This window comes from Egretta garzetta, unplaced genomic scaffold, assembly GCF_000687185.1.
Source record: "Egretta garzetta isolate BGI_Z169 unplaced genomic scaffold, ASM68718v1 scaffold14, whole genome shotgun sequence".
NCBI classification, from domain to species: domain Eukaryota; kingdom Metazoa; phylum Chordata; class Aves; order Pelecaniformes; family Ardeidae; genus Egretta; species Egretta garzetta.
In genome coordinates this window covers 5139448-5157264 of record NW_009259588.1, presented here as the reverse complement: position 1 = coordinate 5157264, position 17817 = coordinate 5139448, and the positions used below count along the sequence as shown (strand labels likewise).

The 17817-nt window shown below is 39.3% G+C and overlaps 1 protein-coding gene across 1 annotated transcript in view; it reads right to left on the bottom strand.

The window, feature by feature from the left end:
• Positions 1-17761, bottom strand: part of KIF13A (kinesin family member 13A) — a 111029-nt gene extending 93268 nt beyond the window's left edge. Inside the window, exon 1 of the mRNA XM_035893507.1 lies at positions 17679-17761. Coding sequence (XP_035749400.1) covers positions 17679-17737 — 59 coding nt within the window. The 5' untranslated portion in view covers positions 17738-17761. The remainder of the gene's footprint in view (positions 1-17678) is intronic.
• Positions 17762-17817: the final 56 nt, after the last annotated feature.

Genomic DNA, 17817 nt, shown 5'->3' with positions numbered 1-17817 from the left:
CTTAAATGACCACACTCCCAACACTGATACACAATAACCTGAGGAACTCCAAGAAAGAAAGAGAGCAGCTTTGATCTAAAGGCACTATGTTAGCTACAGCAGAGTTTTATAAAACGTAACAAAAAATGTGATCAGTCAATAAAAGATCAATGCTGGCATTTTAACAATGGAGAACTCCAATAAAATAAAGTAGAATATTAAATCTCTGCATCATGTTTGGGGAGCTCTCATGACCATCTTATTAAAATGGGAAGCTACAGGCATCAAAACCAGTCAACAGAAATGGGTGAGGAGGAGGAGGGTCCCCTTTAGACAAATTTCAAGATTTAACAGTATGCAAACCTAGCGCTCAGTGCGTAAACTGCCTTCAAAGAGTATTTCCTTCACAGATATTATCTATGCATAATTTATTATATGTTGTATAGTAATGGTTGTAAACAGACATTAATTCTCTGTATCTCAGTACTTTGAATAAGCTCAGACATAATGAAGTTACCAAGAATCAGCTGAGCCACAGTAATTGCTAGGTAGCGAAGTTCGCCTGGACCACAGACACTTAAGACAGGTCACATCACTTAAATGAAATTGTTGCTTTTGATTGTTTTTTCTTTTATTCTTTTCCTACTTGCTCCTTTTGGCAGCTTTAGATTTTAAGTTTAGCACCGATACACAAAATAGCTTGGAGGCCCAGGCTTCCTTCCAGTCACGTGGAGATTAAAAATCTACAGCCATATAATTAAAATTAGCTGTTATCTATTCCCAAAAAAAGGTGTTTATACTCATTACTACTAATATGTTGCAATAAGAAGAGAGTCAGGAAAAAACCTTACTGGACAGCCGATGTGTGCCTACCAGACAAGTCTCCTGAAGCAATTTGCAAACTGAATTTATTCTTGAGAGAATACCGTATTTTACCTTTGCAGGTTCCTAAAGAAGAATTAAGCAGATGGGCTATGTTCTCCCTTATACTGTTACAATACATTTGGAGGAGCTGCACGATGAAAGGGTTCTCATTTCATTGCCACTTTGACTAATTATTTTAAGCACTTTGGAACGCTGTATTTAGTATTTCAAGGTTATGTGAAAGATATTCCAGTGTGTAAGGTATAAATGATTAGGAAATTTTGAACACATTTTTTATTGAATTCCAGCATTCATTCGTATCTTGATCTTCTGAACTCTAATGTTCAACATGAAAAATCATCCACAATACCTGTTTTTGAGGAAGAGAAACAACTTTGGGTCAGATCAGCCATATGGAGAATAATTAGGCTACAACAGACATTTTAATCATCTTACCTCTCAAAAAGAAAACCCACAGATCATAATCTGATTTGCCCCATTAATTACTTGTAATTGATGGTATCTTTACTGAATAAAGACAGCTGGAACACTTTGTTCAAAGAAACTGGGAACATGATGAAAAACATCCTTCTGACAGCAAGAACATGCTCAGAACTGATTATTCTTCACCTGCCTTTGAGCTCAGCAGAGAACTGAGTGCTCAGAAAAGGCAATTCTAAAAAGGGACAGAAAACAGGAGCTATTTAATGTCTCTACTTTAAAAATAATACATCAAATATTAAAAAAAAAAAAAAAAAAGAATGTGCTGTTTTTACAATCTTTTGAAATCAAAACTTGTATACAGCCTACAGAGATATCCAACTATTACATTTGCTTACTAACATCTCTGGATTCTTCTTTTTGGGGTTTGATCTGTAAACTTAACAACCCTGGAAAGAAGTATTTAAGTTTTGAAGCCTTTGATACCAAAACCAGTTTAAAAATGTAACTTTAGAAGAAGCATTTAAAAAAAAAAAAAAAAATCTATTTTAATTTTCAACTCAAGCCTGTCCCATTCCCTAAACCCCCAGCATTTCACACAAGCATGCCCAGCCCAGCTATGGCTGTAATACCTTACACATGCTTCACCCAACCACCGCTCATCAATTTATTCCATGTATTGCTCTGCATAAAAGCACAGTAATGTGCTTGAAATAGGCACCTAGCAGATTAGCTTGAAGATAATTTTGCTCTGAAAACTCTCTACCTGATGTCAACAACTTCTTTCTCCACAGAACTCACCCAGTGAATTTGCAGCAATGTGCTGACTTTGGTAGCAAAATTATTATTCTCATACTCAAAGCCGCTATGGGAAAGGTTGATGGGTCTACTCCTTTCCAACACAACAAGAAGTGTTAAGCTCCAAAAGACACAGTGATGGACAATACAGACACAATTAACTGACAACAGAAAATAAAGAGATTAAGAATCTAGCCTCTAAAATTCCAGAGGGCTATAATTATTAAAAACAAAATTGATTTTGTACCTTTTCAGTTTAAAGGCCATTTTGACAAACTAAGCAACATTACTATCAAATACTTGAGACAGTTTAGTCAAAGATTGCCAGTCATCATAATCACCTTCCCAAACTGACTTCCTACACTTTATAACTCTTGCATTTATTGATGGCAGACATCATCACACAGGAATCTTTACAAAATACACAAGCGGAGACATCCTGAACTCCATCAACTTGCACAGTGTACTGCTGTCAGAAAATAGTTGTTTCCTTAAACAGTGTTTCTCTCCAGATACTTTAAAATTTAAACCACAACGTGTGATATTCTCAATGGAATTTTACTCCAGTAGCCTAAAGTCTATCTACAGCTCAAGTATTTTAAAGATATGATAATCCTTCTTTCTTGAAAAATTGTTCATTCTTATTTAAGCCCTCCCTGAGTCTTCTTTCTCTGCTTGGCTTGCAGCCAACAGTATTATCCCCTCAAAATGTTTTTTTGAGCTGTGATCTCAGACTGCAGAGCCAGGTTTACATCCACAATTCACATTATGAACGTTTGTTTACAGAGAGTGGAACACTACTTTATTATTGCACTGGAAGGTAGAAGTTGTTTGAAATATCTTCCCACTGCTATTACCTGTGAGAATTTTATCCATGTTGCAGGCTTATTGTGCAGACAAAAAGCCAGCCAGGCTTTTATTAGCTTAGGCACAAAACAAAGCAAGAGAGTGGCAAAGGGACAAGACAATGTCTAGAAATAGAGGAGGTGCATGGACGCTTTCGCATGGTGGAGAGCACCTGATAAGGTAGGAAAATGAGTGCACAGCCCCAGCCTGGATACAGTGAGCAAAGGAGCACTCCAAGTTAAGGGAGGGAGAGTTTGAGAACATGAGAGTCTATATCACCCTGCAGAAATTCGCTGGGGTCTAGCTGGGTGTTTTAGCTCCCATTCAGCAGCAGCGTGCTAAGCACAGTTGCACTATGAAAAAAGAAAAATTATTCCCTCATATGATTTGTCTTAATGCAGCAGAAAAAAAAAATCCAACTAAACTCTAAATTAGAAAACATGGTCATCTTACAACAAAATCAAGCTGCCAGCCCTGACAAGTTTGAGAAAAGAAGAGGGATATTTAGCAATCAGCACAGAGAGACATAAATACCAAGCAGTTGATAACAACCACTGTCAGTGAGTACTACAAGGGAAGCTACTCAGAAGAGAGAGGCACAGAAAGCAAAGGAGCTGAAGCACAAGCAACACACATACTACCACACCAACTGCAGGCGATTAAATGCAATCAAAGCTTCCAATTTAGAATAAGCAGCAGAGTACTGCAGGAGCTGCTAACAGCACTCAATCTCTTTATTCAGAAACACCATCATTTCTGGAGATAACACTTTAAATAGTGTCTTTAAAGAGCATGGGAGAATGCAGGTCAAGAGGATGAAAGGTAGAAGAAGAAGGAAATTAAATTGCAGAAGAATAGAGAAAGGCATAAACTTTATCTATGGATATTGCACAGAAATTATGAGGTTTAGTGTAAAGACTAGCTGTGTATGTTTAAAGAGCCTGCATGCTTGTAAGTCAGCCTTGGCTACTGGGCCCGAACATTGACATGCTAAACCAGAGACTGCAGTACAGTCTGTGGCCCATGCCAGCATCTACTCAGAGGCGGTTAGGAGGGAGATCTAGGTTTCTGCACTGGGATGAGATGTGTGTGCAAGTCAGCCTGTACCGCAATTACACAACGGAAAGTCTCCTTCAAAGACAGAATAATAAAAAATGTATTCTCTCCCAATGAATGATTTTCCTGCTCCTGCAAATATGCATGCTTTAGAATTTAACATTCGGCTCAATCAGTGAGGTCGATATGTGTATTTAAATCAAGCTGGGAGTTTTAGCCCACTTTACAGCAAAGTATTTCAACTACTTTGTTTCCATATTTAATGAAGTACTTTAAATTCAAGTTAAAATGTTCATACACAGATTTATAATTCTGTTTACTACCATCTGTGTTGTGATTTGCTGCCAGCACTACTACTCACAATGAGCATAGCCTGAAACACTCTTGACAACGCAAAACCCCAGACAACAGCATGTACGCTCGGGAGCGTGTTGCAGACACTCTCAAACACCAAATCAGCACCATGGAGCCAATTAGTTCTCTCTGTACAGTCAGTCCCTGCACCCTGAATTTTAGGAGACCCCCATCAGCTTGGCCTCATTACCTGAACATGTGCTCATCCTGTGCTTCATCTGAACTAGTGAAACAGTAGCGGATGCCCACCCCTACTTTCTGCCCTTTCCTATCCCTGGCATTGCTCTTGACTCCGTGACTGCCACCTCCCCCCATTTCCAAGTTCACAAGGACGGCCATGAACACCAGGTACAGCACGGGCTAAGGAAGCCTTGCTAGACACCCAGTACTTGCACTGTGCAAGCAGGCTGTGGGACTCCAGCATTGAGACTTCTGATCTGACTGCACGGGAGGAGGTGAGGCCCCGCAAAGCTTGTCAGCTAAACTTCCAGGACACCAAGACGCAATTCTTCTGTTTCAGGAGCTGCAACTCAGCTAATTATCTCCACCATAAATAACCCACAGTGTAAATGATCTACCTGGAGATCTACCTGCATAGTGAATAGAGTTACACAAAAGAAGCTAGAAGAAATAATGTGGTCTCTCAAAAAGTTGACAAAAATCCTTAGAAGAGAATGAGAAGTCATATATTAAGGAAGAAGAAAGGCTCAGAACAGTCTGAAACACCCTGAAAAGTCATATGAAAGGGTACGCAGGCTCTGAACTCTGATAAGCGTTACATTAATTAGTGATCCAAGAAGGCAAATACTATGGAGGTCCGCAGGTTTTGGTTAGTAACATTAGGATAAGAATGTGAAAGAGCAAAGTAGGTCAGCAGCAATACTATAAAGAAAATTCAGGTTTGACAAATACAGAATTAATTTCAAAATTATTCATAAAGTTTATCACATTAATTTTTCAGTGTAGCTTTCCCACTTTGACCATCATCACTAATATTTTAAGTAAAAGTCAGCAGCAACGCTCAATGAGAATTGATTTTCAATGTAATGAGGAGTCAACTCTTTCCTTTTTGCTTAAGCAGCCATTCTACTCCAAAAATGGCTAAAAGTCACGTTTGATTAGTAACTCCAGACCAGTTCAATTTGTTTTCATCTACTACATCTGCAAACTGAGACATGACAGTAAAAGAGCATGAGTAGAAGGATCTGCTACAAGAGAAGCCGCAGCTAACGAAAGCATCCCGTTTCAAGTACTCTTAGATTAACAGCACTCGGGCCAAGAATTGACCTGCCGTATATGCAGGAACAGCTATAGGGAGAGAACAACAACAAAAAGTACTAACATGATCTTTCAAAGAATCATGAATTACCCAATCTAGAACTTCAAGAGAAATACAACAACAAAAACCACATAGCACTCTTTGCTCCTTCCATTTAGAGCAAAAGTTCTGGAGGAAATCTATAACTTGCCTTCTATTTTGGATACAAAGTAGAATGATAATTATAATAGTGGGAAAGCTTTGTACTTGAAATACTTTTATTTGGAAAAAATGTGCAAGTTTCTTAGTCTAATCAAACACTCACCCTGAGCTCACCAAACTGACATTACTCATGGCAGCTACCAGTCAGCAGATTGTCACACTCTTACCACTCCCGAATGTTTCTTGAAAATAAGAAAATGAACCAATATAGTTTTTCTTTTCCTATATAACTGCACGTCATTAGTATTTCTATTTCCTCTCATTTATATATATATATACTGCTGATGAAAAATTCCTACCTCAAAAGTCAGTTCTACAGTTCCATTTTATAATATCTCCTTTCAAAGTCCACAGACAAAGACCTAGCATTTACTTTCCCTTTTTAATGACAGCAAAGGCAAGCAGGCAAGGTCACTTACGTGACTGACTCGCCTCCATCTTTTCTGAACCATTATGAAGACACAGATACCTTGAGAAAAACATAAGCATTTAAACATTTAAATGGTGAGATCCTCCAGAAGTCATCGTACAACACCCTTCTTGCCAAAGGATCACACATTAAGATCTAGTTGGCTTGCAGATATTTTTATAAAACTCGTTTTACACCTTGGTCATGCGAGTGCAAGAGTACTTTCAAAGTCTATGCGATCTATCTTGCACACAAGCCATTAATTTATTCCTTATTCAGGTAAGAAATTCTCAAATAGCAACCAATAATATGGGTCAGACCATGCACCAGAAGAGCTGTAAGTCAGGAAACACATGAGCATTGCAAAACCCTAAGGGCATTCAGCCAGCCCAACACTGCAGATCTGCATATCTAGGTTTAAACTCGCACAAAGTTGCGAGATGCCTTTCTGAAATTTCAAATAAAAGGTACACCACATTCCTTGAAGCATATGCAAAGCTTCTATCTGTGAGTGCAGACGGGAACAATGATAGATTACACTGAGGGCACAAAGCTTGCACACCATCAGTATTTCTGAAAAAAAAGCTTCCCATTGCCACATTCACATCTGCAAAACTGAAACTTCAAAAACTACTTGAGAGGATGAAGCCTGCCCCAAAGAGCAATTAAACAAGAGAGGGGAGATTAGACTGATGTCTGTCTGGGTTCAGTACTCATCCACTATGCACTGCTGAGCACTTAAAAACAGAACTGGCAAGAGCTAGCGTCTAACTGCCACCATGGGGAAGTCAGACATCCCCCTTCTTCAGTACACAGTACTTCTGACAGTAAGGGGAAATCCAACCATGGAACTGGGATACTGAGAGGGACAGAACACCTCCTGAATTTATTAAAAAAATTCAAGATACTGTTCCATTGAATGAGACTTTAGGAGAACATTTAAATGTTGCATCTTCACAAGTGTTTCCATCGTCCTTTTGATGGGAACACAAGTGTTTCCAAGTGCATTATTTCACAGTCAATTTACGCAGATTCTCAATCATGACATGTTTTATTATATTAAATAGTAAAAATTCAGTGTTAAAATATATATTACAACTATGCAATGAAAATTAGGAATATGACATGAAGCTAGCTGCAATGTTATAAACATCTCAAACAATAAGCTTACTAAGGACTTGGAAGCTCTTGACAAGGAAACGACAGGGCAAGCTGTCCAGTGTTCGATGGTCTGTTTACAAGAACTGATTTTCCTTTCTGTTTTCAACTTGGATCTCAACCAGAACACACATGAAGACTGTAGTACCACCCCGGAGAATGCTAGTTTCTCATACACATTTTCAGTAGGATGGAAAAAAGCTCATTGGATGCTGATGGGCTTTGTTGTTTGATTGTTTTGTTTTCCTCCAACGTGTACTTTGAGGAGATTCATCATGCTATTGGACATCCATTTCTGTACCTCTTGTTTGCTTTTTGTTACCCTTCCAGTCCTGGCCCCCAAGTGTCCTTTCCCTATATTCTACCATGTCAGCAGCAAATCCATGAGAGTGCTGTCTTCTGCCTTTCCTTGTGTATCAGTTTCTCTGCAGACACTGAAGCAGCATTTCTCAAGGGTGCTCCAATCAAGAATGCAGGTACAAGGATTAGATTAACACCAGAAGAAGAATGACAACTATTTAAAACTTTCTTCTTTTCAAATGTAATGGGCAGTATGGAAAATACCAGATTGTTTTCTAGACAGTTTGTTTCAGAATAGCATGTCTGCTGTGGTCACGGTAAGAAGCTCCAAAACAGCAAAACCTGAGCACTGGGATCATGTTCCCCAATACACTTTAACACCAGCTTCAGAACCATCGCTTTTATCCTAATGCAGTACAACAGCAAAGTGCAGGAAGACTGCAGACGGTTTCTGCTCTCACTCCCTGAGAACTTCAAATAACTGGAAAGAGAAATAAACTCAACTACTTCTTGCTGAGCATTCAGAGGATAAGTAACCTATTAATGTCTTCAGCTGCATACAGTGAATATAGAAACATTTCTTTATTTTACCAAATGGCCAATTTCTGTTTCAGCCTGATTTCACTAGATAGAATTATCTGAAAACACATTTCAAGTCTAAAGGAAATTTAGAAACATCTCAAAATAGGGAATGACAACATGGGATGACAGGAAGAAAAAAATACCAAAAAATATCAAAATGCTTTGGACTTGTATCATTCAGGGAGGTGGCACTACTGAGCCAAAACAAGTCTGGAGCACTGCAGACTTGCATCACATTGCATACATAAAAAACTCACATTGACAGATGCTGACAAAGAAACTTTCCAAAGCAGACCAGGATGCTGCTCACTGAAGGCCATAAAGCAGCTTTGCCAGTAGAAAACTTCCACCAGCCCTGTGCCTCCACTGGAATGCTCTGTTGACTTATCTTTAGCAAAAGCTCATCCACTGTAAAACAAGCCTTGGCTTTTGAATCACAAAGCAAAATTGAATTTGAAATAAAAATCTGACAAAAATAAGAACTCAGAGTGTTAAAAGTTACATTGCAGCCAGTGCCAGTCACTGTACAAATCCATTCATTTTGCAGATAAACCTCCCCTCCCCCCTCACCCCATCCTTTTCCCTTCAACTGTGAAAGAATCACATTTGTGAAAGGCCTTCTCAGCTATGATGCACACATGATTTTTATATTAAAGTCAGACAAAAAGTGGAAACCATGTGGGAAGAAGTATCGAGTACTGCAGTTTCTTATCTAAGATCTGCTGTTCCTTGTCATCATGTAAGAAATATTAAGCAAAACAGACAGCTCCACATACTTGTATTTAATGTTAGAAAAATTATTCCAGCAGCTCAAGAGGCAGATTCAGAATTCTGAAGCCTTACACTAGAAGAAGAAAATTTAATCTCGCCTGGAGGCTTTTGAACACTACTTATTTGGGACTGACATTTATGTTTAAAAAGAGGCTGTGGAATAAACTAAGAAAATGTAAGCTCAGTAAATAGGATATCGTGTACATTTTTTCATTTTGTATTCTTTAATACAAAAAAAAATTAAGAAAAATGTGTTGACAGGTTCAGCCATATGTTTTTAAAACACAGCATCAAATGACTTTATAGACAGTTTACAGTTAACACTGCATCTTGGTAATTTTTTAAACACATTGAACAGTATCTTCATAAACACACGCAGAAATAAGCATGCCATTCCAGCCACAGCAGCTGCTTTGATTCATGTTTAAGAAATGCTTAGAATTCTTGAAATATACACACACTGCAAAAAGAAAATGCAGTGACGCCACGGATCTCAAAATAAGCCAGTACTAGCCTACTATCTCTGCTGGTACTAAACACGAAGAGGCAGCAGCATGGGCTTGGTGTGGGCTTGCATCTAGAAAATAGACTGTAAGTATGTACCCTGTTGCTAGTGCACAGTGAGCCTCTCTGACGTATCTACAGCATCATCGTTAGCCGTGCTAGTTACCATGCACTAACACAAGCACACAGCAACATTTCAGATGCACCTTTCTATCGCTGTGCTGACTGATATCCCTCCAAATAAGTACTGTACAATTAATAACCACAAAAATATATTCATGGCTTAATCTGTCAAAAGAGTAATTGTGCTATAAATCTTTGTCCCGAGTTATAACACTTAAATAGCAAACAAGTTTGCTGTAGGAAGATAAATCATTGGTGACTTCATTAGGGGCTGTTACCATATAGATTTCCCTTTGGTGATTTATGTGAAATGAGTCCAAACATTCGGATTATCTCCTAGTAAAAAAGTTACACCTTACAAGTCACTACCTTCACATTATCCGAGGAAGATGTAGGTGTATTTGGTAAGTATGTACATGCTCGACGATGTCTCTATTTAGGATGTAACAAAATGCCAAATAAAGGTTGCGGCTGGTGACTAAGGAATGTATTAGTTCAGGATATGGTTATGAATTTAATTAGATGCTTTGATGACTGGGGGTTGGTATTTTTTATTATTATTTTTAGATTAAAAGGCAACTATCAAAAATAAAGGCCAGAAGTGCAGAGATTAATTAACACTAACCAAGCACAACAGCATCAGAAAGCCATTCACTCCCTTTTCCCCCAAAATCAGAAATGACATAAAGGGACACCCTCCCATGGCATTGAAAACAGCTTCTGTAACTCCTGCTCTTCACCAACATGGATATCTTGAGCTCACGTCATTGATTTTCAACTCCCATCAGCAATGCGTTATTCTGATTGACCTTCGTACAGCAAATTTTCAATCTGCTTGTTTTTAACTCACTGAGCTCCTCCCTCAGCTCGCAGTGAACGCCCATGGCATGCCACAGAAGGATCGTTAAGACACACACAAGCAGCTCAAGCTCCAGCAGACCTCAAACTGATGACTAATTTCATATCAACATACGAAGTCAGGTACTGACTCAACAAGCTTATATCCCATCTACTGTCTCTTGTAAAAAGACAGACAGCAACATCACTTCCAGGCAACAGCGTGACTGTTTTAGTTAACCTGGTGCTTCGGGTCTCAAGCTAACTTGATACAGTCCTGTGGTGCACATCATTGCACAGTGGGAGCCTTTTCTTTGCAGGCTGCACTTATGGAAGATGTAAAATTCACTGTCTACAGTCAGCACTTCCACACTTCCTTGAAGAGCCTTCTCCACACTCTGCTGTCAGTAACAGATATCCTCACAAAATACAAGGAACCGAGCAATCAGAGAAGTTATTCAGTTAAGCAACAGCATCTGCGCAGCACTGCTGCAGCAGCTGGCATTTCGCTATAGTAGGCAGTAATTGTTTCCATTAATAGATTCAAACCATGCCCAGGGCGGGCCAAATAAGCGAAGACACTGTGCTACTTTCCCACCATTAAGGACAGTCTGTCCATGCAAGAGACACCGGCAACACAGATGGAGGCACCGACCGCTGCTGCTACTCAGTCTGCACCCAACTCTATTCCTCTATAGGAATGAAGGACTTCAAATCTGATGATGTCTCAAACACAACAGCAACAAGTACATTTGTCGATTTAAAGATTTAGCTCTGATTTTATTACTAGAAGTACCACCACGTTGACGTGTTCACCGAAAGGGTTATCAGGGTCTGGAATGGGCTGCCCAGGAAGGCGGTAGAGTCCTCATCCCTGGAGGTATTTAAAAGAAGGATAGATGAGGTGCGTAGGGACATGGTTTAGTGGTGGGATGGCAGCGCTAGGTTAACGGTTGGACTCGATGATCTCAAAGGTCTTTTCCAACCGAAGTGATTCTATGATTCTATGACTCCCTGAACAACAGATGCCTGCCTGTGCATGCCACACTGCAGGCCTGAGACCAAGTGGGGATTTACTTTATCCCCAAAACCTCGTACCCGGATCTGCACCCCAGCTCTGGGAGATACACAGACCTGCACAGCGGGGTGGCTCGTGTGCGCTGCTTCTCTCTGAGCTCTAGTTCTGCAGAACAGGGACTTCTTAGGCACTTCCTGACATATTTTGAATCTAACCCACACCTGGATCACTACAATGTTTACAAGTATCATTTAACTTTAAATTTTTAAACTATTAAATTACAGTGAATCTAATTAGAAGCCTGAAATCTTACTACATGTACAATTAATAAACCAACCAGATGCACAAGAGAGCAAAGATAATCTTGTTTTCAAAACAAGAAAGCTCTCTCTATTAAGGGGGCAAAGGAGGTGAAAATGAAACTTTTCCTTTAGTCCGGATCTCCCCAAAGATAAAGGACCAAAAAAAAAAAAAATACATTTTAAGAGAGCTGCACATTTTTAAAATTCATAATGCATTTAATAAACAACATATTCGAGGTGTATTGACTAGTACTCCAGATCTCAAAACACACCTCTGGCTGCGGTAATAGGCAAGTGCACATGTACCTGCCCCTTCCAAACACAGATGCTAAGCGTGGCTAAAGGCCTACTCATCTTTTTAACAAATCTCTTCATGTTCCACAGCACAGGCATTTCTAACATCGTAAAACAGAAAAACTGGCCAAGTTCAAAGCTGAACCTCATTTTACTGTGTTCTACTAGGAAATATTTGAACATAATACTCAGTAGTCCAAAAAGCAGAGAATGGCTACAAAGCAATGATTGCCTAAACATGGTAATACCAAGCACAGTTTTCCTTCTCCTCAAACACTTTATCTATTTTTGTTCTGAAATACTGCCAGCTAAGTACTACTAGCTGCTTACTCACAATCCCAACAGCCTCCAATGGTAGCTTCCTCTTGCAATGCCATTTAAAGACCAAAGCACAACGTCCGAACAGCTGTCTGCACCTTATAAACATGGTAAAATAATGGATGTTGCATTTACTCACAGTTCAGGCTACCTTAGGAAGAACCAAGAGCCATGCCACAAACCTGTAATCCTAAATAACGTGTCTCATTTTATTTCAAATTACATGGAACTAAAGATTTCGAGGAACTGCATGTAGCATCCCATGTGAGGCATGAATGAATTAAAGCAATGCAAAAATACCTCTGAAATGCCATTTTCCAACCACACATTTCATAATTCAAATACACCTCTTCTGCAAAGGTTCAAAGCTTACAGTTCAAATCCCGAACAGTGATGTCTAACAGGAAAGTTAACATAAGAGGTCAAAGTCAGATTACTTTTACAATTTCCTGCAGACAAATATAAAAGTTGCTGCCTGCTATTAGTTTATGACCTACCTCAGACAGGTGGCAATTAGAAGTATACGCATCAAAGGCAGGATTTCATTGAGCATTCCTTCAGATATGGAAATAATTAGCAGCTGTCCTATTTCAGCTTCCACAAGTTCCAGTCTGAAAAAGTGACCATTACCAGAAACAAAATCCTCTCCCTACAACAGCAGACTCTCACCTCTGAAGCTATTCAAAGCAACATATCAATAAAGATAAAGTTCCACAACCACCGCATGGAGGACTATGTACTAAAGACCATCCAAAATCATGTTTTCTCCAAGGCAGGGGAGCAACAGCTGTTTTCTGGAAACAAGAGTTTTAGGACAAGCTGCCTAGGGATGAAATCTCCACTTCAGATACTCATCTTTGGAAGTATGACCTACAAAAACTAGATAGACACATGCACACATCTGTTTCTAGCCATTTGTTTTATTAAAGACCTTAAACCTACTCAAAAAAGCCCCCATGTATTCCAGAATTGTTAGTAATTTAGAGCTATAAGATGAGTTTTACCTAAGTAGAATTGGGCCTCAGTGCTACTTGTCTGTTATCAAAATGAGGATGGAAGAAGACAGAGCAACAAAGTCATAAAATCTTTTTTTGAAACAAAAAACAAGCAAACAAAAAAGTTAAGCCAGGCAAAAAGTGGTAAGTTTAAGTAAGTTCAGCTCCACACACTGATGATGTCTTTCTTATTTTCTGTCTTGAGACTTTTAATAAGGCAAAGTTTGCACAAGGCTACTGTGCTCTAATGGAATAAATTGCCCAATAGACAAATTTTTGTTGCAGTCAAAACTACAGTTGAAATTAGTATTTCAGTTCTTCTGTCTCCATAGTTCCTTGTTTATTTCTGTCAAAACAAATATTTTGCTTACTAAAGGAAAAATCATGGCATGAAGAACTGTTGTCAGGGAACTAAAATAAAACTTTTCAGATCTTACACATTAAAAAGAGTAGCTGAAAGGAAAGGTTGCAGGAAAGCATATTCAACAATCAAAAGCAGAGGAGGAACCTGGCAAAACCTAATTTGTCCTACTAAAAAATAACAGCCCTGACAAAGTCGAATCTTTCACAAACCTAGAGAGAGCTGTGAAATTTCCCTTGTTAAAAATTACTAAAGTATATTGAAAGATTGTAACTCCATACTCTAATTATCTCACAGTTACATTTTAATACTGTACGTTATTGCCAACAACCAAATACAAACATTTATAGCAAGACAGCAGGATGCATACAATTGGCTTTGAAACACACCATCCATTTCTGAAAGACTAAGTTAGAACAGTTTCTTCAGGAAAAGTGTACTTTGAGAAAGGAAATCCAGATTCCAGGGTGAAGACAGAAAAAAAAAAAAAAAATCAGAGGGTTCTCAGAAGATGGTGTTCTGGGGAAGAAAGGGAAATCTGTATTGGTTTGGGGGAGGAAATTGATGAGAGACAGGAGAGGTAACTAAAACAACACACAAGCACACTTAGGCAGATACAAAGGAAAGTACTGCTATTGATAATAGTAAAACAAGGGTTAAAGGCATGAAGTCCAACAACCAACTTACAAAAACTTTGCCAGCACCAGAGATTATACCTGATACCAGCTAATGAAAACTGTTCCTTTCTGAACTCTGCCTCCTTTTATTTCAGTCGATACGGATTTTCCTGTGCCTTTCAGGCTCAGACTGCTCAGTTTTACTATGTTCTGGGTTTCCTCCTTTGTTAGTTTAGAACTCTAGAAGTCGTGTGTCTGTGGGAAATGGCAGGCCTGCTGCTCATAAAAAGACAGGGCACTTGTATTTAATAACAATTACTATTTTGTAGCTGTGTTCGTAAAGGTGCATGCGCTGTGTGGCCTAGCAGTCAGAACCCTGTTCTAATCTATGGTTATAACTTATTGCTTTACCTCTAATGTAATAGTGGAAGTTGGACAAATGACAGCACTGCCAGAGATTTTAGAGTTTTTTCACCATTTGTAAAACTATCACTACTTGCCCATCTAAAATTCTTCAGAAATGTCCTTAATAAAACCTAGAGGTTTATTAACAGCATGAATCTGAACTTAGATATAATTCAAAAACTCCATACAGAATAGGCAAAGCTAGTAAAATTTTATTTTCCTAATCTTGGATATTCTTCCAAGAGCAAACTTTGTAATATTACAATTATAAAGTTATCCAATTTTACTTTAGAAAATTCTGTCAATACCTTTAAAATTATAACTGAGAGAACAAAGCGAATAAAAAGCACGGTCTCGAATTCCACCCCCACCCCCCAGAGTCTCATGGCCTCAGCTCAATTAAGAAAAGCAGCCCTAGAAACCAAATTTGCTTTAGAAGGCTACTTATTCAGAAGTGCAGTACAAACTTGTACTTCTATCCAGCTAGAAAAGGGACATTTCCATATAAAAAGATAAAATGTAGAAAGGAAAAGGTAAGACTAAACAGAATATTAAAATAATGCAATATAGTAGAGAAAGGCCAATTAATCACCCTAACAAGTGAAATAATTTTTTCAATTACATGGTTGCTCTGAAAGAAAAAAATCCAGTTGAGCTATATAAAAACAAGCTACACAAAGAAAACCAAAAAATCCATTTGACATCTCTAACCCAGCCAAGGCATCAATCCAAGTACAAGCAGCGACTACTCAGCAGTTCAAAGCCAGTTTATATAGACATTTTATGGTGGGTACACACAGAACAGAATTCATTCTTTATCACGAGAAATTAAACTATTTATCTTGAGTAAAAAAAAAAAAATACAAATCAACGGTTTAGCACTGAAGAAAATATAAGGATCTTCACAAGGCACTAGAAAGTCTACTGGGCATCTCAACAGGTTACATACACCATCTGCTATTTAGAAGGTACCTAAACAATATGCGTGCACTAGCGCGAGTTACTTCTGCTCAGTATTTCTCGTTGGTATTCCCAGTTCACTCACTATCAGGTACTCGCTTCAAACGCTTAAGTCGCAGATGTAGCAGCCGGCCAAATTCCAGCCTCACATCGGGCTGCAAGCAGGACAGCTATCACCTGCCAACATAGCTGTCAACGGTGAGGTCGCACGCAAGCGTCACAGCTCACCCGTAAGGCTCTTGGCGCAGAACCAGAAGCCAATTCCAACCAAGTCAGAGAATTTATATACGTTACAGGTATTAGAGCCAGATAAACACAAGCCATGCAAGCTCTCAAAAGACAGAGAGTCACTGCAGTGTCTTACTGCATACCTGCAGGCCAATGTGCACAACAAGCAGAACTCACACATTACAGGTGCTTTATTAAACCATCTGGCCCTTAGGCGATTTCGTCTATCGAAATCATGATTTTTAAATCTTAATTCTGTTTTGGCTTTGTAAACTCTATTTGTATTTCATGTTTTGTACCTGTCAGACCCACTCACTCTGAAGAGTTAATTCTTATTATAGCAGTGTTGTGGTGGACGCCATACCCACACTTCAATAAACAGAAGGAAAAAAAAAAACCCATACTTTCTAAGATAGAACAGTCTCAAGAAAAACAAGATTTCCATTTTACAGATGGGATGCTAAGACCCACAGAGGCAGCATGACTTGTAGAAGATCACACAAAGATCTCTGCAAGGGGGAGGAAACAAGCACCAATCTTTCCAGACCGAGGCCAGCACATGAGCCACAACAACGGCTGCAAAGACAATGCAAGTTGGATTTAAGTTGAACTGGTGTGATTCCAGCTGTATTCCAGTATGTGGATTAATGTAAGAAGCACCTTCACATCTTGGACATGCAAAAATAGAAAAAGTCTCAACCTTTCCTGCTGGAAAACTATAAAAATGCAACATACCACCTTTAAAAAAAAATATATATATGTTCTCGCACTACAGTTTCTTCATAACTACCATAAACTTGATCAAAAATATTCTTAATAAAACCTTGAGTAGTAGGAACGTGTTCAGATTAAAATCTCTATAACCATGCAAATGATTTCACGCTCCTTGTCATTAAATACATTTAACACATCAACTTCAGTTGAGCAGTCAACAGGTAACCAAAGAGATAAGCATACAACGTAATTATTCCCCTTGCACCTCCCTGTCTTTCCCCACACTCCCTCAAAGGAAAGAAATCTTTTCCTGTTCTGATCTATTTTTACAGTCTAGTGCATTGGTATTTTGGATTATTTCCAAGGGTATTCTTTACTGGGGCATCACAACTAAATGCCAGATTTCAAAATTATTTTAACGTATTCTCATAGGCTACTTCAGAGAATGACAGGAATTAATAAAGGATCTAGCAATTACAGCCTTTTCAAATGCAAATACGTTAAAACCTAGTAAACAAACTTAAAAAAAAATAGCATCGCTAGCCAAAAATTCTGATTCTGCTTCTTATTCCTCCACAGGTTACATCAAGTTATTAGCAGCCTGCAATCAACAGCTTATTTTTTGTGCACTTAATCAAGAATCAGCTTTTAAACCTGGGAGGCCGATAGGGATCTCCAGTCTCCACATCCCAATCTGGGTACCTCCGACTCCACTCAGGAAGCCAGAAGAGGAAGGTCTGGTCCGTACTTCCAAGGGATGCAAGCCCAAAAGGTGGCAATCCCCGGCTGGAGCCCACCCTCGCCTGCTTCCCCCCCCCGCACCGCAGCCCCTGAAAGGCACCGAGCCAGAACTTGAGGACCCCGCCGCTCCCCTAACAAAGCCCGGCGAAACGTCTGCGAGGGGGGAGGCAGAGGAACTGGGGCCGGGTCTTTTATTTGGGGCCCGGCGACTCAGGGTTTTTACCTTTCTCCCTGCTTGGTGTTGGAAGGCGGAGGGTGAAGCACAGTCTGGTTCCCTTCCATCTCCACGATGCACTTGGTATTCAGGTCCAGCTCTGCAAGGCGACACGGCGGGGGGCTGTACCCAGGCCGAGAGCACCCCC